The sequence below is a fragment of the Podarcis vaucheri genome (genome assembly GCF_965113315.1).
Source record: "Podarcis vaucheri genome assembly, chromosome: 5".
NCBI lineage: Eukaryota > Metazoa > Chordata > Lepidosauria > Squamata > Lacertidae > Podarcis > Podarcis vaucheri.
In genome coordinates, this window is record NC_138763.1 from 44,234,366 (window position 1) to 44,260,036 (window position 25,671).

At 48.5% G+C, this 25,671-nt stretch overlaps 1 protein-coding gene across 2 annotated transcripts; it reads right to left on the minus strand.

The window, feature by feature from the left end:
• Positions 1-190: 190 nt before the first annotated feature.
• On the minus strand, positions 191-24,444 carry UBTD1 (ubiquitin domain containing 1). Of its 2 annotated transcripts, none has more exons than XM_082224773.1 (3): positions 24,065-24,444; positions 3,089-3,316; positions 191-1,313 (listed from the first exon to the last, which is right to left on the minus strand). In XM_082224773.1, exons 1-3 carry the CDS (start codon positions 24,132-24,134, stop codon positions 928-930), a joined length of 684 nt encoding a protein of 227 aa, XP_082080899.1. In that variant the 5' UTR covers positions 24,135-24,444; the 3' UTR covers positions 191-927. The 2 variants fall into 2 exon arrangements, with proteins under 2 accessions (XP_082080899.1, XP_082080900.1); XM_082224774.1 differs by lacking the exon at positions 24,065-24,444 and adding an exon at positions 18,992-19,140.
• Between the last annotated feature and the right edge of the window lie 1,227 nt (positions 24,445-25,671).

Below are 25,671 nucleotides of genomic sequence, written 5' to 3' on the forward strand. Positions count from 1 at the left end.
CTACCTGGTTTGCCTCATGCAAATTTCCCATTGCCCTTCTGGAGATGCTCAGGCATTGCATTGCAAAGGTCAGCCTGACAACCTCTTCCTTCAAAAGCAAATCCAGCGTACCAAGTTCTTTAAGTCGTTCGACGCTTGCAGAAAGCGAAGGCACCCAAAGCAAGTTCCCGGCTGAAATCAGGCTCCAGGCTAGTTGGAAAAGGCTTTATTGATAAATTACACTGATACCTATACATACAAACCATCTTCCCCCGTATCGCACCTTATCTGGTTGAGGGGCTGCCCATAAAACCAGGACGAGCAGCAGCTGCCTCGCTGGGCTCATCCCATGAAATTGTGCAAAGAGGGCTAACCTCAGCATTACTCAAGGTCTCATTCAGTGGCCTGGAAATGGGGAGTCTTTTGACCCACGTAGTGCAGCCCTGGGCCCAGCCTGGCCCCTCATGTCAGGGACGCTTTGGTCTCCAGCTTCTCAGTGCCCAAACGACAAGAGCTGTGCCCAGGAGACAGCGTCCACAATCCGTCATATAGGCTCATATAGGCAGCTCAGCCCGGACTGGAGCTGAGCAAGGGGGGGGGGGAGGCATGTGTTTCGGTGCCAGCCGAGCCCAGAGCCTGGATAATTTGGGAAGAGGGGGGAGGTCCGATCCTTGGGGTTCTGGGAGTTTAAAAAAATTGGCCCAAAAGGGCCCCGAGAGACAAACCACGGGGATAAACCACTTTCAATGTTGCCCATCTGCGCTGTCAACTCAGTCTGCTGCCTCTTGCAGCGAGTGAGTGTGTGCAATTTCTCAGGGGCCGCTGGGGAACCTTCCGGCCCTGGTTCCGAGGGCGCCACCTGCTGGGCCCCCCTCCAGGCGCAAGAGCAGCCTCCTGCAATCTCAGTCCCTGGGTTGAAGGCCGGGCGTCGCACCACCCGCCTCCAGCTCAGTTCCTCGGTGCAGGCGGCTGGTTGATGATGACTTGGATGACAAAGTCCTTCTGGATCTTGGTCTCCTGCAGGCGGCTCCTGTCCGTCAGGAGCTTGCCCGAGAAAAACCAGCGCTGCCAGGCGGGCTCCAGTCCTTCCTGGGCGTACAGCTGCTTCTTCAGCTGCCCGATAGTGTCTGTCATGCTGGCGCTCAGGCGCAGGTCCTTGCCCGTGGAGAGGCGGACTTTGAGGGGGAATTCGCGCCGGGTGTTGGGCGTTGGCTCGGGGGGCTCCACGCCCTCCTCCTCGCTCCGCTCCATGATCAGGTTGACAGGGGGGGCCAGGCAGTAGACTGGAAGCTGGTAGCGGTTACCCAGTTCGTCATAGCACTCGGTGAGGGAGCCTGCAGGAGAAAGAAAGCGTCAGCAGGGGGCGTGAGAGGCTTACAGGGGGGGAACGGAACCCAGTCTCTTCCCCTCAATTCTAAACCAAACTAAATGTAAGCTTTCCATTTCCTCTCCTTATTTAATTTATTTATATTTCCTTTTTTTCCTCTCCAAGGAGCTCAAGGTGGTCTACGTGGTTCTCCACCTCCTCATTCAATCTGCACAGCAACCCTGTGAGGTAGGCTAGGCTGAGAGAAGAGACTGGCCCAAGCTCGCTCAGTGAGCTTCATGGCCAAGCGGGGATTTGAACCCTGGTCTCCCAGGTCCTAGTCCAACTCTCTAACCTTGCCCAGCCACCTATCACACCCCAGCTGCCAGTGAGCTGCCAGCAAGTTACTGAGCCCAATTCAAGATGTGACTGCTGGTGTACAAAGCCCTAAATGGCTTGGGAACCAAGTATTTAAAGGCGCATCTCCCGCAACATTAAGCACCCCAGGCCCTATGATTGGCAGGTGAGGCCCTGTAAGTCATACTAACTCTGGCTGCTGCCCAGTTGGTATTTTGACCCATGGCAGGGCCTTCTTGTTCGTGGCTCCCCATTTGTAGAACGCCCCTCCAGGATTAAGTGAATCTGTCTCCCTCATTATTGGCTTTCAGGAGAAATTTAAAACTTCCCTGTTTAATAATAATAATAATAATAATAATAATAATAATTTATTTATACCCCAGCCACTCTGGGCGGCTTCCAACAAAATATTAAAATACAATAGTTAAACATTAAAAGCTTCCCTAAACAGGGCTGCCTTCAGATGTCTTCTAAAAGTCTGGTAGTTGTTTTTCTCTTTGACATCTGGTGGGAGGGCGTTCCACAGGGCAGGTGCCACTACTCAGGCATTTGATGGGTACTGGACATGACAACATTGCAAATAGTAGCTGTGAGGGTATGCAACTGCTTTTAAATGTGTTTAGACAGTTTTAAATTGTTTCAAAAAGTTGTGCATGTTTTTTTCTGTTTTTAAGATTGTCTTGTTTTAACGTTTTGATGTTTGCCCCTTTGGGAGCAAGAGTAGGATACAATGTTAATAAGTAAACAAAGAAATGCTTCATCCATACGGAGACTAACACAGGGTAACAAGGATGAAGTTGGCACTTTTCCTCTTTCCTCCTGAAGGTGAAGTGGCAGGTACAGTGCAAAGCTGTCTCAGTTTGTTCAGGTCTTGGGAGAATGTTGTCCTTATTCCAGAAACAAATATGTACAGAAGGGATCAAAAGAGCTCAAGAATCCTGGAAGTACCAGCTCTGAGGACACTTCATATATTTTGTGGCAGTAAACACATTTCTCACAGTGGAGACAAGTAGCAGGGAGGCATGGCCAATTATTACTTCCGTGTGTGTCTAACCTGCATAATATACATGGCGATAAGCACACATTTGCTGCTATCTTGGGTTTGCAGGTGCACATGTGGGCTTGTACTGTGGCAGGCAGGCAAGCGGTTCAAACAGGGATTTCAGGCCCTAAAACAGGGATGGGAGAATCTCTGGCCCTGCAGCTCCCAGCTCCTATGAGCCCAGTCAACATGGCCAACAGTCATGCAAGGATTATGGGATTGCAGTCCAATGAACCTAGAGAGGAGCACCGATTGCCTATTCCAGCTTTATGATTTTTGCCTGGATAGAACTTCCCATTTCACACTCACAGCACAGGGCATGATTTCTACCTCTGGCAAGAGATAAGGCAGAAAGAACTAGCCCTGTGCCATTTCTTCTCTTGCCCCCTTCCCGCATCACATACCGTGGGGCAAGGTCACTCCAGCACCATCAATAATGGCCTGCGCTAGCCCGTGGTCATTCGCCTCCACTGCATAGGCAGCAGCCTTGAGCGCATCCCAGATCTCCTTGCGGCCCTCGAAGGCCGGTGCCGTGTCCCAGAACTCGTCCCGTTTGCTCCGCAGCTGCCCATCGGTCATGGGGTAGTCGCTCTTCCACTTGGGACGGTCTTTCTTCAAAGGTTCATTGCGACCTGCAGAGGGAGAGGGAGGCTTCAAATGGGGGTGTCCCAAAGCAAGAGATTCACCCTAGCCAGACCCTTTCCTCTGCCAGCCATTGCTCCGCCCTTTCCACAGCCTGGCACGAGTCACGTAGCCACTGGCAGAGCTTTTCCTGCACGGCCACCGCCCTGACCGGAGCCTTAGGGAGTTTGTCACCCCAGGCAGTATTTATAGCACGGGGAATTAGCCAGAGAATAAGCCAGGGAGCTGGAGTCTGGTGAGTTGCAAGGCTGGCAAAGGATGAGCTACAGCAAGGCAGGGGCTCCTCTGAGAAAAGTTCAGTTCATCGGGGTTCTCTCCCTAATTGTGGCATGGATTATTGAGTGTCTTATTCAAGTTCTGCTCCTTTACCAGAGGCAGGATCCACGAGGCACCCCAAAACAAAGCCAGCAGGTGCATAGCTGCCGACAAAACACCCCTATACCTCCCTTCTAAAGGAAACTCGTTTTTCTTAACAGTGATTTGAAAGGGGGACATTTCAATACCTCCCACATCTCTCCTCAATCTCCCACTCCAAACAGGCACATTTCCTCCGTTTTTATCTCTGCACCAAATCTTGCATTCTCCATCTTAGCTTTGTTTTGGCCTTCGAAATATTTTCTAAATGTGTCATCCAAAAACTGTGCACGCAACCAAGTTGAGGAACAGCTAATACAAAGCAGGGAGCCTCACAATTTGACTGGAAAGCTGTCTCGGGAAATAATAACTCAGCATTAAACAGAGAAGGCTATGAAATGTTTTCTTTTAATTGAGTATAGAACGGGAGGGGGCTAAAAGCCCCACGGAGGAGAGGACAAACTTTCTTTTTGCTCTCGATACACCACAGATCTGTGCCAAGAACACAAACTGATGAAATTAAAAGGATACATACAGAGCATAACACAGGAAAGATTGCAAGAATGTACATCTATAAAGAAGAGAGAACCTGCAGAAGAAGCATTGTGTGGATAGTCTTGGTGTGTGTGTGTGTGTGTGTGTGTGTGTGTGTGTGTGTGTGTATACAGAATAACAAACTAAACATGAGCCACCTTTTGAGATGATTTGGCACAAAAAGCTAATGCCATGTCAGATATTAACAAACATATCCAAGCTCAGGAAGGTCATAACTGTTGCTCTGCAAAATAATACGGGGATTGCAACCTACTATTGGGGATAATGATGTGGCAAACAATACCAACATTACGAGCCTAATTACTGGGCTAGATGTGAAATTGCCAGGAATGTTCTGGGCTACACAGGAAGGTGTTTGCTACACCCCTTGGAGCATGTTCTGAGAGGCAGGGACATCCCTTCCTCAGCTCATTTTCTGGGACAGTCCATCTTGCAGGCTTCCCACAGGCATCGGTTTAGCCACTGTGAAAACAGGATGCTAGACTACAAGAGCCATTGGTCTGATCCGGAAGGCTCATCTTATGTCCCCAAACTTTCCCCCCAGGGACCACTTCGAAATTGCTGAGGGTCACGGCACAGCACTTAAATTATTATTTTCGCCTGTTGCAGCAAATGTGCTGTGCTAGATGCTGTATGGCTTCTATTGCTTCTTTTGGGCTGTATTCAATACTAGTCCTACTCACAGCAGACACACTGAAGTTAATGGACATGACTAACTCAGGTTTATTCATTTCAGTGGCTCAACTTTGAGTAAGACTTAGTTGAATGCAATCCTCTAGCCCAAATTCAATTAACCTGGTGTGCTAGCGGAAGCCAACCAAACGATCCCACGAGAATGATGGGGCTTTCCTTCCTCCTTCCATGGGCCCCCTGCACCTTCCCTAAATCTGCTCTGGGGAATCAGAGGAAGGAAGAAGAGAGGGAAGATTATCCAGAAATGGTTGCACTGATGGAGGATAACAGTGCAATGTTGAAGGTTAATCTCTTATACGTAGCATTTTATTGTACAGTTGACTCTCAATTTATGCGGGGGTTACATTCTGGGGGATAGCTCATAAAGCCAAAATTGTGTATAGTCAAAACAACGTTTTAAACCATAAAAAGCACAGCGCAGCATTCTCCCCGCACCTCTGCAGTCTCTTCCAAGACAGCTACAGACTCTCCCTGCACCTCTGAACGGCTCTTTCAAGGTGTGTGCAATGGGAGGTGGGGTTGCCAAAGGTCCCCCCCCCCAATCTGCCGTCCCTCTGCCTTCTGGGATACAACCAGTTAAAGCTGGGATCACACAAGTTAAATGCACATGAAATGCGAGTCAACAGTATTTCAATTAGAATTCCATGGAATTCAAAAGATAATGCAGTAAAACAGTGATTCCCAGTTGGTGCTTTGTAACCCACCCATGGGATCCATGGCACCATTCACGCAACAAAAACTACCATAGAGATATCAACATTTTAAAAAGTCGGCTTGGCTTTTGAAATACAGGGGGCCTGCAGTACTTAGCTAGTTGGGAACCACTGCAATAAAAAAGCAATAAGATACAATTAAAAATCAATGCCAATATTTTATGTGATGGGTGGGCCAGCTCCTGTCTCCAGCCCAAATCCACAGACACACCGTGAGCAATCTGAACGAAGCTTGCAGACCACGGACCACTGTTCTACAGACTTCCACAGCTCCCATGAGCAGAGGCACATAGCCCAAGGGTGGGTCTACACAGAAACCACAAATAAGAATACTACATTGGAGACTCAGGATATAACTGGCGCTCTGCAAAACAACCCAGTGAATGTCACCCGCCACTGAGTATAATGCGGGGCCAAGGAGCACTAACATTTAAGAGTGTAATTAGTGGGGGAGAGATGGAATTGTGACTCATGTTCTCTGCTTCAGAGTATGAGGGGACTATAGAAAGAACCTTTGAAAATGCCAAGTCACATGACAATCTCTCACATGGCAGTGCATTCAGACAAAGTCCCCAACTCAAGCGTGCCTCAGGGTCGTTGTTGTTGTTGTTGTTGTTGTTGTTGTTGTTGTTGTTGTTGTTGTTGTTGTTGTTGTTGTTATATTTGCACCCACCTTTCTGGCTACAGTTGACACTGTGGCTCACAAGTACAATCCCATTCTAAAGCTTTCTGATTTAACCATTCAAAGGAATGAGAGAATGGAGTGGGGCAGGACAGGAGGGTGAGAAAAGGAGAGGGGAACAGTTTAAAAAATGCAGAATTTTAAAATGCTGATTTTTATTTTAAGTCAGTGTGGTATAGTGGTTAGAGCAGCCTTTCTCAACCTTAGTTCCCTGGATGTTGTTGGACTACAACTCCCATCATTCCTAGCCAGCATGGTCAGTGCTCAGGGATGATTGGAGTTGTGGTACAAGAACATCCGGGGACCCAAGGTTGAGAAAGGTTGGGTTAGAGTGTCGGACTAAGTCTTGGGAGCCCAGGGTTCAGATCCCCACTTGGCCAGGAAGCTCACTGGGTGACTTTGGGCCAGTCACTGCCTCTCTGCTTAACCTCCCTCACAGGGTTGTTGTGGAGATTAACTGAGGAGGGGAGAACCTTGAGCTCCTCAGAGAAAAAAAGTGGGTTATAAAAGCTTTAATGGGGATGTTAACCCAGGAGCAGTAACTATATAACCTTTAGAAGACATCTGAAGCCAGCCTTGTACAGTGGTGCCTCACAAGACGAAAAGAATCCGTTCTGTGATTCTCTTTGTCTAGGGTTTTTTTCGTCTTGCGAAGCAAGCCCATTGAAGGATTAGCGGATTAGCGCTATTAGAGGCTTTTAGTGGCTTATCTGCTGATCGGATGAGCTGATAAGCGGATTAGCGGCTTAGAAAAAGGGGGGGGGGGAGGAAAAAAACCCAGCAGGAACTCGCAAGACATTGTCGTCTTGCGAAGCAAGCCCATAGGAAATTCGTTTTGCGAAGCACCTCAAAAACGGAAAACTCTTTCGTCTAGCGAGTTTTCCGTCTTGCGAGGCATTCGTCTTGCGGGGCACCACTGTATAGGGAAGCTGTTTAAGGTTTAATGTCTTATCTTGTTTTTATACATATTTTGGAAGCCACCCAAAGTGGCTGGGGCAACCCAGTCAGGTGGGCAGGGTACAAACAAACAGACAAGACAATACTAAGCTGTATGGACCATTTCTCTGACTGAGTGTAAGACAGTATCCTATGTTCCTCATGCCTGCAATAGTGAGTATCAGGGTTTCCCAAACTTGGGCCGCCAGCTGTTTTGGACTACAACTCCCATCATCCCTGACCACTGGTCCTGGTAGCTAGGGATGATGGGAGTTGTAGTCCCAAACAGCTGGAGACCAAAGTTTATGGATGACAAGACCAGGGGTCAAAGGCTGAGCACAAGACAAGATCCAACTGAGCAGGCCTGCCTTGCCATGTCTTTAGGAGTCTTACACTCAGGGGTGAACAGTCAGACGTCATGTCCATAATGGGTCCCAAGGAGCAGCAGGAAACGGATCTTAGATACAACCGGAGGGCAGCCCTGAGCAAGGTCTCCCGAGGTTTTCTTTGGCACAGAACCTCCGAAGAGCTGCAGCTCAAGTTGCAGAGCCCATGCTTTTCCTGCAGGAGGTCCCAGGTTCAGCCCCTGGCATCTGCAGGAAGGGCTAGGAAACATTCCTTGTCAAAGGGCCAAATTGCATGTGATGCCAAATGTATCACTTGGAAACAGTTTGTGGTGGTTGTTTGTTGTTGTTGTTTTTAAGCAGGCACAAGGAGGCCTGATTTTATCAGGACTGTAAAGTGCAAGAAGGCTCCTTCCCTCCTCACATTCCCAATGAACTCCCCCAAACATTGGTTGTTACTAGGCTAACAACAGTGGTGTGGGTGTGGGTGTGTGGGTGTGTTAACTGGGCTCAACCTCCCCACCCCTTGCACTGTGGTCCTGATGAAAACTAGGACCCTGCACTAATATTAAATAAACAACAACCCTGACACGATTCCAAGCGACACATTTAGTGCCATGTGTAGTTTGGTCCTCAAATCCTGGAGAGTCGCTGCTAATCAGCCTTGGTAATTCTGAGCCAGATGAACCAAAGGTTTCATTTCACTGCACGGCTTCCTCTGCTTCCCAAGCAGCCCTCAGAATGCTGCTGCTTGCTGTAGACTTTGGTGTCCTCTTCACTGTAGATTTCAGCCTCCTTGCCATGTTCAGTCTGGAGATAGTGGAGGGAGAGGGGGAGATGTGCGGGAAGCAAGCACTCTGATCCAGCCCAACCCCACGAGATGCGGTGACTGGAATACCTGCCACCAGGATGTAATTAACCAGCCACAATCTCTAGGGGTACTAGAGATGGCCAGGAAGACATTGATTGGGGTAAGTAGCTGCAGTTTAATGGGAGCAGTGAGAAAGAGCAGTGCTTCAGTACCATTTGCAGAAATAAAACCCATATGGAGAGTTTGCTAGTCAATGACAACCCTGGAACAGGTCAGAAAGTCACACACACTGCTGGGGGAAATGGCTGCCCTTGAATCCCAGAACAGTCAGCTAGCCACTAGCCTGGCTCCCAAGGAACAGGGAGCGGAATATAGAGCCATTCCCCTTCTTAGGAGCCTGTAATTCTCATGCAATATTCATAAGACCACTAAATAGCTGGGAAAGTAAAAGCTACCCCCTCCCATCCTGGGTAAAAGTGCCACGTTAGCAGTTTCCAAAGGGAGCAAGTCCTGCATGGATCCCATTGGGACAAAGTCAAATAGTGACTCTCTGCTCTCATCTCATTCCCAGCTGACTTCTCCCAACCACCACAAAAGCACCACAGCACAGAATCTGTAACCACTAGGTTACCAGGAAGTAAGTTTTATGGAGCAGCTGCTCATGGGTTGTGGGGTCACTATCTGCAGCAGAAGAGATCATAGAGACTAATTGTTTTGGAAAAATCAATGCAATATTGTTTGACTCTTATCTCGCAACAACCTCTCCTTGGTACTTGGAGGAAAGACGAACAATGAGGGCTGTGTATATTTCTGCACCAAGGAGGTTCAAATTCGGTGACCTGAATAAATTATGGAAATCATGCAAAATATGCACGTATTTTGCTTTTTGTGTGTGCGCATACTGTCCTCTGCTTCCAAGATAGAAACGTTCAAATGAGTTGGATCTGGGGAATGGTCAGACGCAAGGGAGATGGGAACAACACACCCAAGGGAAGACCCAAACACCTTCCTGTCCCTGTTCCCCACACCCGCCCCTGAAGCTGGAAGTCTTGCACAGGGTCCTCTGGTGTCGAGGAATTCGCCCAACACTGCCCACGTGTCCCAGCTTTTGTTCACAGCCGTAACAGCAACAGATGTGTGGTTTTAACAGGAAAACGGAGAATTTATGGGTGCCAAATTCTGTGACGGATTCCATGAGTGCAAGCAAGATGAAATCATAGGCACACAGAGTAAACATCGTTTTCCAGACAATAATTCTCGCCCTGCCCCCAATGCTGTTGTGGCCCTTTCATCCCCCAGGAAAATGTCCTCCGGATTCAAGGGGTGCGCAGAGGGGAGGCCTCCCCACACCACTCGCCCCTCATGCATTTCACAGAGGTGCATTGCTCAGCGCTCTCTGTGGAGGAAGCAGAAGGCCAGCTTCCTGAGCTGACCCTGCCCAGGCTGGCTCTGCAAGGGGATTTAGCTTCAAGTCAGCTGTATAAGAAGCTTGTGCTGCAGGTTTAAGTCTAATTAGGGTGGGTAGATGAAGAGAAAAGCCAGGGGCAAGACATGTTCTCAGAAAGAGAGAACAAAGCTGGAAAAAGCAAGAGACAAGTCAAGTCCCAAACTTGGGTGGCCCTTCCCTTGTCCCCAAACATGGCCATTGCGTCATTGAGGATGGCTCCACCAATACCTTACAGGTGGCAGCAACCTTTTATGGCTGCCCTGGATAGGAAGGGGGAGTTGCCATCACGACTAAGGGGCCAGGATACTTTGGTTAGAGCTCCTTTACCTGCAGAGGAGGAGGAGGGGCACCTGAGGCAGGCCTGGCAATAGGGTTCCCACAGTCAAAAGGAGCTGTGGCTTATTTGCATACAAACTATTGTAGTTGCGCCATTTTAATACGCAAATTGCTTTTTAAATGGCCTGGTGCCCGGCATTAAAGCTGAATTAAAACAAAAACCTGGACAGATGGCAAGTAAAAACAGGTCAGGCCTGTTTAAAATGAGTTATGTGGCATCTTTAGCAGACAACTTCTGCAATGAAGGATGAGGGAGCTAGCAAGGCCCCCTGCTGGAGCTAATTGAACCCCAAGGGCAAACAGTTTCCTTTATGCACCTTGTAATACAGAAGCAAAGGGAAATAACTTCTACTTGCGCTGCAAAATCAGAACTTATTTTGGCCACCTGCTTTCCACAGCAAGCCGCTGGCATTACCAGGCCATAGGTAGAGTCTCCTGGCTTCTCCCAGCCCCCAGCTAAGTTAAGCTTCTCAAGGAGATTAGCTTGGGAACAATTAGCTCAGTAGTAGGCAGAGGAAGGGGGACGCGGGTGGCGCTGTGGGCTAAAGCCTCAACGCCTAGGGCTTGCCGATCAAAAGGTCGGCGGTTCGAATCCCCGCGGCGGGGTGCGCTCCCGCTGCTCGGTCCCAGCGCCTGCCCACCTAGCAGTTCGAAAGCACCCCCGGGGGCAAGTAGATAAATAGGTACCGCTTACCAGCGGGAAGGTAAACGGTGTTCCGTGTGCGGCTCTGGCTCGCCAGAGCAGCGATGTCACGCTGGCCACGTGACCCGGAAGTGTCCCCGGACAGCGCTGGCCCCCGGCCAATAGATGTGAGATGGGCGCACAAACCCCACAGTCTGTCAAGACTGGCCCGTTCGGGCAGGGGTACCTTTACCTTTACCTTAGGCAGAGGAAGAGGCAGGCAGCAGCCACCTCCATAGACAAGAGACACCATTCCTTTGGCTCCAGGCAACTCAGCACACCCGTCTTTGACTGAAGAGGTACAAAGGCTGCTTTCAGAGCAGGCTGGGTTCCCATTGGACAACCCTGAGACAGCTTCTAGGTCTACCTGCCAATCAGGCACTGATCAGAACAACTCTGGCCATTCCGCCTGCTACTTTAAAAGACAGAAGGCAGTGAGAGTGTGCAGCTATGGTCCCTCTGCCCAGGAAGCACTGTCACTGCCTGGCACAGGCTCTCTTGCTTTCTCCAAGCTCTTAAAGTGATATGCAGCTTTGTGGTCCCTATCGTAAGGAGCTTCAGGATTAAGAAAGGTTGGGTCTGCCCTTCTCTGGTTCAGAGAAGTACCTAGGAGACATCCAGTTTACTTCCAAACCCAGGACCCCTGCTTTGTCTTTCAGGAAGTCGGTGCTCAGCTCAAGAACCAGGCAGAAGGTGCACAGGAATCCATCTCAAACAACTGTTTTCAGCCTCCCAATCCATGATCAGAAAGCAGAGAGGGAAGTAGTGAGCGGCAACCACTACCAACCTTAGGTAGCAAGTGCAAAGCTGCTGCTATTTAATGACGCTGCCACCAAAGTCCAGCCAGTTCAGCCACAGGTCCTAGACACCTCACCCTGCTGCAAGATGTTCCTTTTGTGTTCTGTAGGTTTTTGCTCCCCCAAAATCCCACAAAAGCTCAAGACGGACCACTCATTCCTGACACTGCAGTTGTGTGTGGAAGGTGGTGTGAAATCTCCTCCCTCCTTTCTCCAAGTACCAGATTTGATGAGTCTGGGGAGAAAATATCCTGCCTGGGGTGTCTCCTCCTAGAAGGCACAAGGACACAGGAAACGGCTCCCTTATGCAGTGTCACACTACTGGACCATCAAGCTCAGCATTGTCTGCTGGCTGTCCAGGGTTTCAGACAGAGAACAAACCCAGCCCTGTGTGGAGATGCCAGGGAATGGGACTTTCTAACATGCAAAAGAAGTGCTCAACCACTGAGTCATGGCTGTTGCAGCAACACTACAGAGAGGAGTGTATCCAAAGCCTTATTGTATCAGGTTATGGATCCGGCCAGCCAAATATTTCAACACCATTTCCAGCAGAAGTGCAAGTGCATAGGCACTACCCTCAACCTCTTGGGAACCTAGGGACTCTCAGGAAAAGCCTCGTCCCATCTGTGCCAGCAGCCATTTATTGGTTTTCTTTAATGAAATATTTGGGTCCTTTTCAAACCCAGGTGAAGAGACAAGATCTGCCCCCCCCCCCGCATTACCTAACTTCCACTTGCAATCAGCCCTGTGGAGGCAACTATTATTATCTCATAATCATAAGAGCTGGGAGGCATCCGAGGAGATCAACAGACAACAGGTTTAAAAAACATGCTAAGGAATCGTCACTCTGCAGAACCTGTTGTACTGCAAAACTGACCACATTTTTTAAGAAGACTAGGGATGCTGCTAGGCCCAGCCAGCCCTCGTGCAGTGTGGAAGGATCAAGTTCGCCAAGCTGATAACTGAAATTGCCAGTAGTGGGTCAGATTCTCTCTCTCTGTGCCCTGTAACAAGCTTCGATTCCCCACAGCGGAGCCTGCTTGTCTATCACTATCAAGTCTCAAAGGAACTGGGGCTCCTTCACCAAGGCGGGAGGGCACTGACTGCAAACACACACATGCCCTTCACACCAACTGCTGATCGGGTGTTTTCAGACTAGTGACACATTATCACATGCTGACCTGAATCTGCACACCCCCCAAACTTCCCTCTCCCCAGCTTAAGTGGGGATGGGCTGCCTCCCACTCCCCAGCTGTCTCCCTCTTCACAGAACAATGGGCTGCGCTCCCCACCTGCTCTGCCAAGCCTAACCTAAACGCCCCCCCATCTCCAGTTCAATATATTTTCTTCTTTATTCCCCAGAAACACAATCTCTAGCTCTACCATCGGGAGCTCACCTGTTGCACTGTGTTTGCAACATGCCAGAAGGGAATCAGGCAAGATCTCTAATCTGCCATGTTTCAAACTCTGCACCCTCAAGCCTGACAGTCCTGCTTTATACCTAGAGCACCCCAGACTTACATTTGCACCTGGCCCAGTCATCTCTGTGGCAAACAAGACCAAAATTACGGACATAATTATACGCTACAAAGAAAACATGTTGATTTCTGGGTTACTTGGGGGTATGATATTAAAATGGTTCATCCTGTTAGTGCAAAACAAATGATGGCATGTCTAACGTTACTCAGATTATGGGAGGGTGTGACCCCAAAGGCCGTGTGAAGGAGGGAGCCAAATGTAAAACGTATACAGTACATGACAGTCTTTAGGACTGTCTTAGGAAGCAATGGACTCTAATCATTAGACAAAGGAATCAGAAGGCAGGTTCAGTAGCTGACTGCAGAAGCAAGGTGTTCCTCTGTGGGTGAGGGGAAGCCAGGTTTCAAGTTGCTAGACTGGTTTTACCATGGCATTTAAAAAATGACTTCAGCTACCTTTTTGAGACAGGAAGGAACAGCTCATGACTTGATAAAGTGCCTCTCCTACGCTAGCCTCACAAAGAAGAATTAAAACATTTGATCGTATATCAAGACAACCATTATATTAGATTTATGGAATCCCTGTGTGAAATGGCACACAGGAAAGAGACAAGCCACACTAAGTTCATGCTGGGGACACACACACACACACACACACACACACACACACTGTTTTAAAAGTCTTTCTTCCTCTGTGCAGGTGAATCAAGAAACAAGTGTCACTGGGAAGAAATGAATGTTTGTGGTCTGTTGGACTAAGGATCTCGGGTCAGAAAATATTTAAATAGTCATGTACCTGCTATTGTAACCATAAAATGCACAAAACTGAGGCAGACTCTTACCAAATATGTAGGCAACAGCCACAAAAAGGACTCTTTGCTGCTTTTGCTACAATATAGACTGACCTGACTACCCCTCTGAAACTAAGCACTGGCAATGTGGGATATAAATCTCACTCTAAATCAGGCAAGCTGAAAAAAGAAGGAACCATGTAGCCAGTCTGAAAAAAACCTAAGACAACTTATGGTGGTCTTTCTGCCATTGCCTCTCCTGAGTCAGGTGGCATCTGTTTCAATGTAGGAATATGTGATTCTTAATTCCTTTGGAAACCAAGTACCCAGAAGCAAAACAGAGCAAACTGTTAAAGGGAATCTATACATGCTGGACCCAATTGAAATATCTGAATCAGGAAAGTGACAGCACAGAATAGGAACCAGCTGTTTAACACCAAGGCTACAAAGATGTGGGCAGGACAGGGAGTAAGGAGAGGACAGGCAAGGCCGAGCTCAGGATTTATCCTCAGCCCAGTGGGCCATTATCATGCAACATGCTCTCTACTGCTTCAGGGTGTACCATATATCATTGCCAAAACCCTCAAAGCCAATGTTAGGATCCCTTGTGGATGCCACTGGCAGAACCTAGGAAACTCTAGTTTCCTGGTGCTTGTGGTGATGGTTATTAGTTGAAAATCTTTAAAAGGGGTGTTAATAAATTCATGGCTTCTCACAGTCTACCAGTCGTGATGGCGGCTTACTACACCAGGATATAGTGCTTCTGGTTCCTCTGAACACCAGTTGCAGGGAAATGACAGTGGGAAAGGACTACAGTGGTACCTCGGGTTACATACGCTTCTGGTTACAGACTCCGCTAACCCAAAAATAGTACCTCAGGTTAAGAACTTTGCTTCAGGATGAGACAGAAACCGTGCTCCGGCAGCGCGGCGGCAGCAGGAGGCCCCATTAGCTAAAGTGGTGCTTCAGGTTAAGAACAGTTTCAGGTTAAGAACAGACCTCCGGAACGAATTAAGTACTTAACCCGAGATACCACTGTATTGTTCTCAAGTTCTTGTGGGATTCCTTCCCATAAGCGTTGGTTGGCCAGTGTGGGAAACAGGATGCTGGGCTAAAGATGCCTTAGGTCTGACTTAGCAGGGCTCTTATTAGGTCCTTATGAAGGTAGAGACTGCATGTGATAACACACATTGAACGTTAATCCTCCTGCTATTCTTGAGCAGGCAACATTCCTGAGCTGAAAATATGCATAACAGCAATGGTTTCCATATAGCACGCTACTGTTTTCAAAATGCGTGCCCTCACGCAGCATAGCAAGGAAACAAGTGAGCAATTCCTGCACCAAAAGCAGAAGGCAGGGAGAAAGCCCAGTGGACTTGAAGACTGGTGTGCAGCCTGCAATCAGTAACAGTCTGTTAGGCCCCGGTGAAGAGGTTTCACAGAGAAACACGGAGAGGGAGGGATGACTTAGGAGCCTCATAAAACCACAAGTGGCAAATATGGAAATGAGTTGGGTATGAAAGAGTTCCTGCCAGGACAAGGCAGAGAACCAGGTACAGAAGATGACGACTAAGCCTCAGGATCCCAAACATCTCTCCCTACAAGTGTTGTCTGTTTTGTGTGAATGCAGTAAATCGCAACTCCTCAACTGCCCATCCTTGGGAATCTGCCGGTGGGCAGGCACAGCTCCTTAGCAACACACATTAATAAGCACCCTGACAGGAACAGAGGAGGCTGGAATACTGCACATCCAGAAGTCATTTGGGGACAACACAGCATAAACGTAGCATCTGTGGTCACAGAAGGGGATACACATAGGGCATAAGCATTTTGTTTTTTGTGTTGCTGGAAGCAAGATGCTCCCATGCACTGTGTTAACACAGCTCCGTCGTTTCTTGCCTGGACATGCCCTTCAGACACAGCTGTGCCCACTCTCTTTCTCCCTTCTGCCCTGCAAGAGCCCTTGGATGACAAATTGCCTGTGCACAAAAGAGGCATTCTGCAAGAAAACAGAAGGGATCAGCATTTTCTGAAGGGAACCACCACCAGGATTGGTAAATGCATGATGCATTAGCCAAGGACAGTCCTGCCCACTGAATTATGTTACATGGTGCTGGAAAATGTCAGAGTTGGCTGCGGGATCATCCAAGATTTTTCTTTCTTTAATGAGGCCATCCAGGACTTTTTGTTTAGAGAAAGGTAAGTGGGAGGTAACATAGAATTATGCACAGTGTGGAGAAGGTGGATGGAGAAAAGATTTTTCACCCTCTCTCACAAAACTAGAACTCATTGGCATACAATTAATATTGAAAGATTCAAGATAGAAAGTACTTCTTCAAGCAGCACATTGTTAAACGGTGGAGCTCATTTTCGCAGGAGGCAGTGATGGTCACCAACTTGGATGGTTTTAAAAGAGGATAAGACAAGTTCATGGAGGAGACGGTAAATTGATGGCTACTAGCCACAGTAACTAGGGACGCGGGTGGTGCTGTGGTGTAAACCACTGAGCTTTGGGCTTGCCGATCAGAAAGTCAGCAGTTCGAATCCCTGTGACGGGGTGAGCTCCGTTGCCCGGTCCCTGCTCCTGCCAACCTAGCAGTTCAAAAACACGTCAAAGTGCAAGTAGATAAATAGGTACAGCTCTGGCAGGAAGGTAAATGGCGCTTCCGTGCGCTGCTCTGGTTTCGCCAGAAGCGGCTTAGTCATGCTGGCCACATGACCCGGAAGCTGTACGCTGGCTCCCTCGGCCAGTAAAGCGAGATGAGCACCACAACCCCAGAGTCGTTCATGACTGGACTTAATTGTCAGGGGTCCCTTTACCTTTACCTTTTTTAGCCAGAGTAACTATGTAGCACCTCCTTTGCCAGGAGCAGTAAGTCTCTGAATACCAGTTGTTGGGAACTGCAGGTGGGTAGGGTGCTGGTGTGCTCGGGTCTTGCCAATGTGTTTCCCACAGTGATCTGTTTGGCACTGTGAGAACAGGATGCTGGATGGACTGTTGGCCTGATCTAGCAGGCTCTTCTTATGTTCTTATGAGCCATGATGGGTTATGTCGCAAAGGACATTTCTTTCCCTGAGAACTGTATTCTGGTTTCGACTGGGCAAAGCCAGAAAAGTCTCCTAGCACCAGCCTTGCAAAATTGACTCCAGGGCCCAAACAGCAGAAGAAAGAAGTCTGCTGAAAAAGCCACATTAGCTGAAGTCATGTTGGCACTGCTCTTCCTGTGCACTCTAGGGAAGTGCCACATGGTGCAGAAGAGGGGAGGGTTACAAATACAATGAACAGGCAGTGGCGCGCCAGCCTGTCAGCAAATAAGGACCCCAGCTTTGTGAGTCAGCTAGGCTAACCAAACACAGCTCAAGATATGGCCCCAAAACAGTTGAGCAGACAGGAGAATTCTACTGGGTGCAGTTTCTCTCAGCTCTGTGACAAGCTGTAGCCATCAACATTTCCTCCTCTACACAACTATTAAAGGTGCAAAAATCCTGTCCTATTTTGATCTGGTCAACACAGAAGGGGCTCAGCTGCAGACAATCTTGTCTTTCACCAACACAGAGGATGCAGCAGGACAGGAATGAATCACAAGGCAGGGGGCATTGAAATAAGATACCCTAAATCTGCCCCTTTAAATTGACAGCCTGTGCACATCTGTTCTCTGACGTTCTGAAGGCCACTGGCGATGCCACACCCTCAAGCAGCAGTAAGTGTAAACTTAGGCTCCCAGGTGTGAATTCTTGCCTAGGCTGCTCTGCAGGGAGGCATCTGGGCAACACCTTCTGAGCTAAGCAAACAATCAGGCCTGGGAGCTGGGGGCTGGGCACAGATTATAGCCTGCCAGAGGAACTGTTGCATGCAGGTAACAGGACTAGCTTACTGAAAACCTGAACCATGCCAAGGAAGAAAGAGGGTGGGAGACGCACAGCTTCCAGCCTTGCAAGATGCTCTTGTAGTAACAGAGACAGACAGGGTGGGACTTCCACTAAATAACCAGGGGGTTAAAATCTGACCCGTGGGACACAAAGATAACCAGGACCATGGGCCTACACCCATCCTTCAACTGAACCAGGCAATAAATCCAAACCAAATCTCAATCCAAACAGGGAATTTAATCACACAAATGAAAAAGGGCAGGAGGCAGACAGTAATCCAGAATACCTGCTTACCCAGGGGCTAGGCCCTGTCAGAACACATTGGTCAGCTCACACTATGTTGGTACCAGTATCATAATTTCAGCCAGTTCGGAAAAACTTCCCAGTCTACTAATCCATTGCCTTACCCCAGCATGGCTGGTAGGGTCATTGCAGTGCCATTTATTCTAAGATAATGTACCACCATAGCATAGTTCAGTACAGGCACCCCCCTCATTTATGTGTGGGTTACGTTCTGGGCCCTCGTGTGCATAAGTGAAATCGCATAAAGTGGGGAGCACCCTCTAAACAACCTCTCTGCCACTCTTTCTTCAATTCATACCAGAAATATCCACAACTAGAATTGAAGCTCTAGGACTGGCAGGAGGCTGGAGGACATGAGGGAAAGCAGCTGCTGCTGTGCTACTCCACACATCAGCTGTTAGGTGGGGAGGTTGAGCAGTGTAAACAAAGCGCCACTGCACCTCCCGTCTCTTTGGGGCTTCCTCCGCCTTCACTGTCGTCCTTTTCAGGCTCCAGGGAGGGTCTCCTCATGAGCCACGAGGACTCTCCAGCTCTCCCACCATTTCCAAGTTTGAATTGAACGATTTAATTATTTCCCAGCACCACACGTATATGCGGTTGCACGCGAGTCAATCACATGTACAGTGGTACCTCAGGTTAAGTACTTAATTTGTTCCGGAGGTCTGTACTTAACCTGAAACTGTTCTTAACCTGAAGCACCACTTTAGCTAATGGGGCCTTCCGCTGCCACTGCGCCGCCAGAACACAATTTCTGTTCTCATCCTGAAGCAAAGTTCTTAACCTGAAGAACTATTTCCTGGTTAGCGGAGTCTGTAACCTGAAGTGTATGTAACCCGAGGTGCCACTGTATTTAACATTCTAGCTTTCCCTTACCTTAGAAACCACAAGTCCCTCTTTCTCAAAAGCCCCAGGATGGCTCAACAAATCTGACTCAGCACCCACATGGTATCACGTGAAAGACCATCTCGCCACAGAAGAGCAGTTTGGTCTCATGTAGGACGTTTGCAGTCCACAGAACCCAACAGATTCCAAGGTCTCGGCAAACAATCAAGCCAGGCAAGCCTCATTGTGACATCAGAGTAGGGAAGCCAACAGCCGCCAAGGAAGGTATGACCTCCTGGACTGCACAGGTCAACTCCCTGCCTACCTACAACATCAAAGCAAATCAGTCAATAACATTAACAGAGGCAGGGCAAGCAGGGCCCAGCAAAAAGAAAGAGACTCCACAGCAATAGGCTTGTGGTGACAGAAGGCAGAATTCTCATCAAGGAAGGTGGTGGTGGTCTCTTCAAGCAGGGATTAGACCTGGTGGCCTATAAGCCCGCCTCTCCTCCAGCCCTATGATTCTCTGAAGTCCTCTCTCCCTCTACATATGATATCCAACCCCCCTGCTTGTTCTTTATGGATCAGATGCAGTCAGCCTCCTCTTTGGGAAGGTGTAACTTACAAGTGTTGCTCTCAGCCCACTTACCCAGCCCTCCCCATTTCCTGTTTCCCTTTCTCTGCCTCCTACAAAACAGTAATTATTGCAGGGAGCAACACGCAGGCAGTTGCAATCCGTGGCTGCATGAGCAGAGCAAAGGCATGAGTCAGTCCTGCAGTCCCTTGGTGGGGCCAGTTTCTGATTATGATAGGGTGTACTCGGAGAAAGAAGCATGCCAGGCAACTGCACATTGCACAACACCCAAACCAGCTGATGAGTTTCTTCCAGGATAGGTTCACACGCTACACTTGCGTGGCATATGTAGGAATCATTTCAGTGACGTCATGTGCATGCATGGGCAAATTGAATGTGTAAATTGGTAACATATGGGCCCGACTCATCAAAAGACCTGTGAAAACCAGAATTCCCAAACCATCATGGGATTTCATAGGCCTATCAGTAAAGCAGGTCCATGTGTTAGCAATTTGCATATTATGTTTATCCATGCATGCAGACACAAGAAACAACCCTGAAGCTGCAAGAACATAGTGTCCAAAACAGCCTGAGCCTCAGAGAGTTTGGATAGGGAAACTTAAGTATCATTCCACCCAGCCCATTGTTGGGATGAAGTGCAGTGACTTATAGTAACGGACCCATAATTTAGGACCGGAAGCCAAGATAATAGCCTTTAAGTTGACACTATGTCATAATTGGAGGCAAAAAGTCATTCTTGTGCTGGAGTTCAGCAATGGTATCAGTGCTCCAACTTACAGTATTTTCATAGTTCCATGGGATCTTCAATGCCCTTAACCCAATCAGGGCTTTTTCCTTTTATTTTTATTTTTCTCTAGTGAAAGAAGTGTCCTTCTGTAAGAGCTTCCCTTTGTTGGTCTCTAAGCTTCTGGTGAAACTAAGTCCACACTTGCTTAGTCCAGAACTCAGCAGATCCCATCAGCCAAAACGCTTGCATTGCACTTGACTGCACAGTTTCCAGTTCACACTCTTGGATGAGTAGATCAGGGACATGTTTTTGCTGTTTCTTGAAGACTCAGCTCAGCTCACACTGCCTGCGTTTGCAAAATGCCAGCAATACATCACCAGGAGTGCCAGCCCAACTTTTCATAAGCACTTAAGGTAAACACCACCACAAAGCCTCAGAGCAGCTCAAGATTTCTGCAGCAGGCAGATAGCCTGCTCCCTAACGAACACAATTTTATGCATTTTCGCTTCAAAGCAAGTCCCGATGTGTGCTCAATATGGATTACTCCCTGGTAAGAGTGGGTAGGACTGCAGCCCAACAAAAGCAGGAGTCCGACATGCTTGTAAAAACAGTTAAACAAAGGGACTAAATGCATTAGGGTAAACTTTATTCTTTTTGAGTAGTGTATCCTTTCCCAGAAGATCCTGCTTCTTGGTGCCAGCTCCCTGCTGTATAAGATATTAGACTAACAAAATCTTAAATCCCTTTCCCAGCATGGAACTAAGTATTAAGTCAAGGCACTGCTCCATCAAGTTCACTATTGTCTACACTTACTGTCAGATGTTCTCCAGGATTTCATGCAGAGGGCTTTCCCAGCTCTTTGTGGAGATAGCAGGGATTGATCCTGGGACCTTCTACATGCAAAACATGAGCTCTACAAGGAAGCTAGTGTTTCCTGTTTCTCACAACCCAGCCCAACAGCAATAGAGATTCCAGCCAGTGCTCCCCACAAGCAAAAGCTAGGCATTCCTGCCCAGAGCGATTTGCCAAGAAAGACTTACAAACTGTGCCAAGTGTTTACTTTTGGTTTTAAAGTACATGCTCAGGACTTCCAAGAAATAAATTCCAGAAGTGTAGTTGGAAGCATTTAGGTCAGTAGCACCAATATATATATATATATATATATATATATATATATATATATATATGCTTTCGTAGATTTTCACGGGTACAGGAATGCAGGTTTTGGTGTCTTCGGGTGTCTTCCCGTGTAAGAGTCGGGGTGTCTGTGCGACGTTTCGACGAGGTCTCACTCGTCATCTTCAGGCTGGTGCTTTCGGCTTCTTGTTACTGGAACAGAGCAGAGTCTGGTGTTTGAGTTCCTATAAATACTGTTGAGGGGTGTGGTGTATAGCCTCCAACGTTCTGGGCAGAGAGGAAGTTCCTAGATTAGTGTGCCTTTTCTTCTTTTGTTCCTTAATTACTTGAGGGATATCTTGGGTGATTTCATGAGTGATATTCTGAATATCACTCATGAAATCACCCAAGATATCCCTCAAGTAATTAAGGAACAAAAGAAGAAAAGGCACACTAATCTAGGAACTTCCTCTTTGCCCAGAACGTTGGAGGCTATACACCACACCCCTCAACAGTATTTATAGGAACTCAAACACCAGACTCTGCTCTGTTCCAGTAACAAGAAGCCGAAAGCACCAGCCTGAAGATGACGAGTGAGACCTCGTCGAAACGTCGCACAGACACCCCGACTCTTACACGGGAAGACACCCGAAGACACCAAAACCTGCATATATATATATATATATATATATATATATATATATATATATATATTTAAAGTGCCATGGCACTTTCAAGACTAGTTTATTGTGCTTTCATAGACAACAGCTTCCTATACCCGAGGCATGAAGTGAGCACTTCAAGTATCATATAAAGCAGGGTGTCAAGTATAAACCTTCGTGCCACACAGTGAAATAGCCACTATGGTGCCAAAGCATTTCAGCGTTTCTGCCAAGGAGTCCTATTAGCCCAATCTCTATTAGAGTGGGTAAAGTTCTCCAGCGGGAACATGCAGAGATGCATACTCTGTTCAGACCACCATGGACTATAGAGCAGAGCAGACAGTGTGTGCTGCTGGTGGGGTCCGGTCTCGGTGTATGTGCAGGGCTCAGCAAAGTTAAATCCAGTCTCACGGCATCGTGGAGGGACACCTCGGGACACAATTCTTTGTGAAATCAGAGTAGCAACTGCAGAGTGGCTGCCTGGGAGCCCCTAAACAACACCTCCCAAAATACCCATTTATAGGAAGCATGTGAGGAGGTGTCACCTATCACTTTGGCAGTGCGAGCGCATGGTTTTAATCAGGGCTCTAGCACCACCAATAATCTGCAAGTTTATGAAAAACCATAATCAACCCGAAGCAGCCGTACACAGAGACTGTACCTTAGATGCTCTCATGTCCACAAAGGCCTCTCTCTTGCTGAGAAGTCGACTGTTCTGTCTCCAGAAACCCTGCATCAATGTGTGTGTGCACCGCCGCCGATGCCAAATACTGCTGATGAGCTTGTTGGGTTAAAGGGGTTTCTGCTATTGATCCAACTAATGCAGCTCCAGCAGAGTGAGACTGATCTGAGCCGTCTGGGGTGGGAACCAATTGTGCTCTTGACTGACCTGGACTAAGAAAAGTCAGGGCAGGTCTTGCGCACATGGGCACACACCACACAGGGTCACATGCACAGACTCAGGCAGCAAAGCCTAAGCTAGCTCAATTCTTATCATTTTGCAGGAGACTTAGCAAGGAGGGCCCTTGAACCTGGAAATGGACATGAATTTCTGCACCTAGGTACAGAGAAGGCTGCAATCTCTCTAGCAGCAAATGTGGCCTTAGCACATGCTGTGAAGGTATCTCTCCTGGAGCCCACACATGGACCAGAGTACCTGATGATGGTTTGCAGGACAAGTTTCCAATCAAGCAGCAAGGGCAAAGGAAATGTTCTTGCTAGGACCCAGCCACACATCTATGCACACTGTATCATTTGGATTTTATATTGTTCTTTTATTTTTCTATGGCTTGCAATGCATCTTCCGCAACAACACACAAAGCTGCATAAAAGTGCTTTTAGTAAATCTGCAATAATAAATAAAATTACTCTGATTTGAAACCTGAGGTGGCAGCCCACTGACCTCAGAGCAGCCCCAAGCCCCAACTTGTACTTCTGAGCCAGTGGGGAAACAGTAGTTTGCACTTCCAACCCATCTGGTGAGACGGGCCGGACTGGCTCTTACATAAATCCGGTAGGCGAGTTTCTGGGACATCCCACACACTCTTCCTAAACACGGAGTTAAGGGATCAGTAGAAACCCAAATTGCTCCAGGGAGCCTTACTCCACCAATACATTTACTAACACACATCCCACGCGCTCCTCCAAGGAAGTACAGACCACCCAGTAGATTCAGGTCATTTAAAAATCGCCCCAAACCAAATCTTCCCATCGCTAACAGGAGGGGAAGCACATAGACTACCGTCCGCTCCACTATGCCCTCATCCGGGCCCAATCCTGAAAGATCCGATGCCCACTCAAGACAATCAGAGTGGCATCCTATTCCCAGTCTTGACAGTGGTCTCGGTGCCCGATTATGGTGGGAGTTGGGAGTGGGGGATCTGAGACAAGTTAATTCTCCAGCAAAGGGCCCCCAGGGGAGTGTCTGCAAGGGCCCAACCCCGGTTGTGTTTCCAGTGGCCCAGATTCCCTTGCCCGTTCGGGCTGCCACGGCACCGAGAGGGTGCCTGACCGGCGGCGCTCACCTGCTCGCTTGCGCGGGTGCCCCGGGGTGGTCGGCCGCTCTCGGTGTTGCCTCCCCACGCAGCTGCCCATGGCGACAACCCCAGGCTGCGATTGCGATGGATCTACCCGCCTGAGCCCGGCTCCGGGCTCTGCCGCTCCGCATGGAGCCGGATCCCCAATCCGCCCTCCGGACGAGCACGCAAACTTTGTGCGGCGCGGCTGCCGCCTCCGCCTCCCTCCGGAGGGGGCTTTGGAGTCTTGCGGAACGGGAGGCGCCGATTAAGGTCTGCTGCCCTCTCAGGCTGGATCCAGCCCAGGCCGGCCCAGCGGCTCCAATGCCTGCCTCCGCCGTCGCCGCTGCAGCCGCTACTCCGCGAAGAGCTGGGGATCTGAGCCGGGGAGGATGCCCCGGCCCTGGGAGACACTTCGCGCTCCTCCTCCTTCTCCAGGTGAGCATGTGACTCGGCGGCAGGAGCCCGGCCTCCACTCCGCCCTCTCTCTGCCAGCCCCAGGAAGAGGATCGTCCGTGACCCGGGCTACCACTCTGCAGGGGGCGGAGGCGGGAGAAAGCGAGCAGGGCCAGCGCCCCCGACAGCGGGAGCAGCTGGAGCCGGCCTGGGCTCGTAGCTGGCGGCTGCTAGCCGTCGCCCCCCGCTCACTTGCTCCTCAGTCGCCTCCTAAAACTCTCACGAGGCGCGACCTCCAGGCCCAGTTTAGGGCAGCCAGCTTTGTAGTGTTTTATTTTGAAATCTTTTAAGATAATATTTTAGTTTTCTGTTAATTATGTTGCTTTGACTGTATACTCTATATCTGACTTTCTTCAGATTGTTTTATTGATGTTTTAATATTCTGTAAACCGCTTTGAGATTTTTCTTTAAAATATAAAGTGGTATAGAAATGAAATTAATAATCATAATAATAATTTGCGAAGGCTGGCTCTTTATATGCCAACAAATGCTAGAGCAGTCGGACGGCCCTGCTGGGGTTCGCATTCCAAAGTCCTGTTACCTTGCAGAGGAGCCGGCTTGCCCAGCAATAATCTGTAAGAGGCGATGTTGTTGTACTGAACGGGAGTTGGATTTAGCAAGACTGACATGGCAGTCTACCCTATGGGCAGTGGAAGAGCCTTGCCTTTGCCCTGGGTGCATAGGACTCCCTTTCAAAACATGAAAGGGAGCCACCTTCCTTCCTTCCAATCCCTTGGTTTTTGTTTTTAAAAATACCTGCCTTTTTCATGAAGCTTTTCAACCCTCAGCCTTCAGCCCCCTATTTACTATGTTGGGGCTGGGGAAATACTTTGGTCAAGGGTGCGCCTTTACTTTTATTACTCTGTAAAGCAGTGTGTTATATTGATGTACATATTAACGATAATTTAGCACAGTATTAGTTGAACAATTTAGATAGCTACAGACTGGCGGGGGAGAGGTTCTGTGTATCTGCTTTTGAGGAGGAGTGATGATGGAACTAATGCTCTCTCAGACCTGTCAGTCTTAGGCCTTGATTATCACTGGGAAGCCAGCTTAGTGCCGCAGAGGTGTCCACTGGGAAAGCTGACCATGGTTATATAATAATGCTGGATGCTATGAAGACAGGACTTGGCAAGTTCAGGATTTTGTTCTGATCTCTG

Coding starts and splice junctions, on each gene's coding strand:
- UBTD1 (XM_082224773.1), bottom strand. CDS start 24,134: ATGGGCAGCTGCGTGGGGAGGCAACACCGAGAGCGGCCGACCACCCCG. Junction 3,317..24,064: donor GCACCCGCGCAAGCGAGCAG/GTGAGCGCCGCC, acceptor CTCCCTCTGCAG/GTCGCAATGAACCTTTGAAG. Junction 1,314..3,088: donor TGGAGTGACCTTGCCCCACG/GTATGTGATGCG, acceptor TTTCTCCTGCAG/GCTCCCTCACCGAGTGCTAT.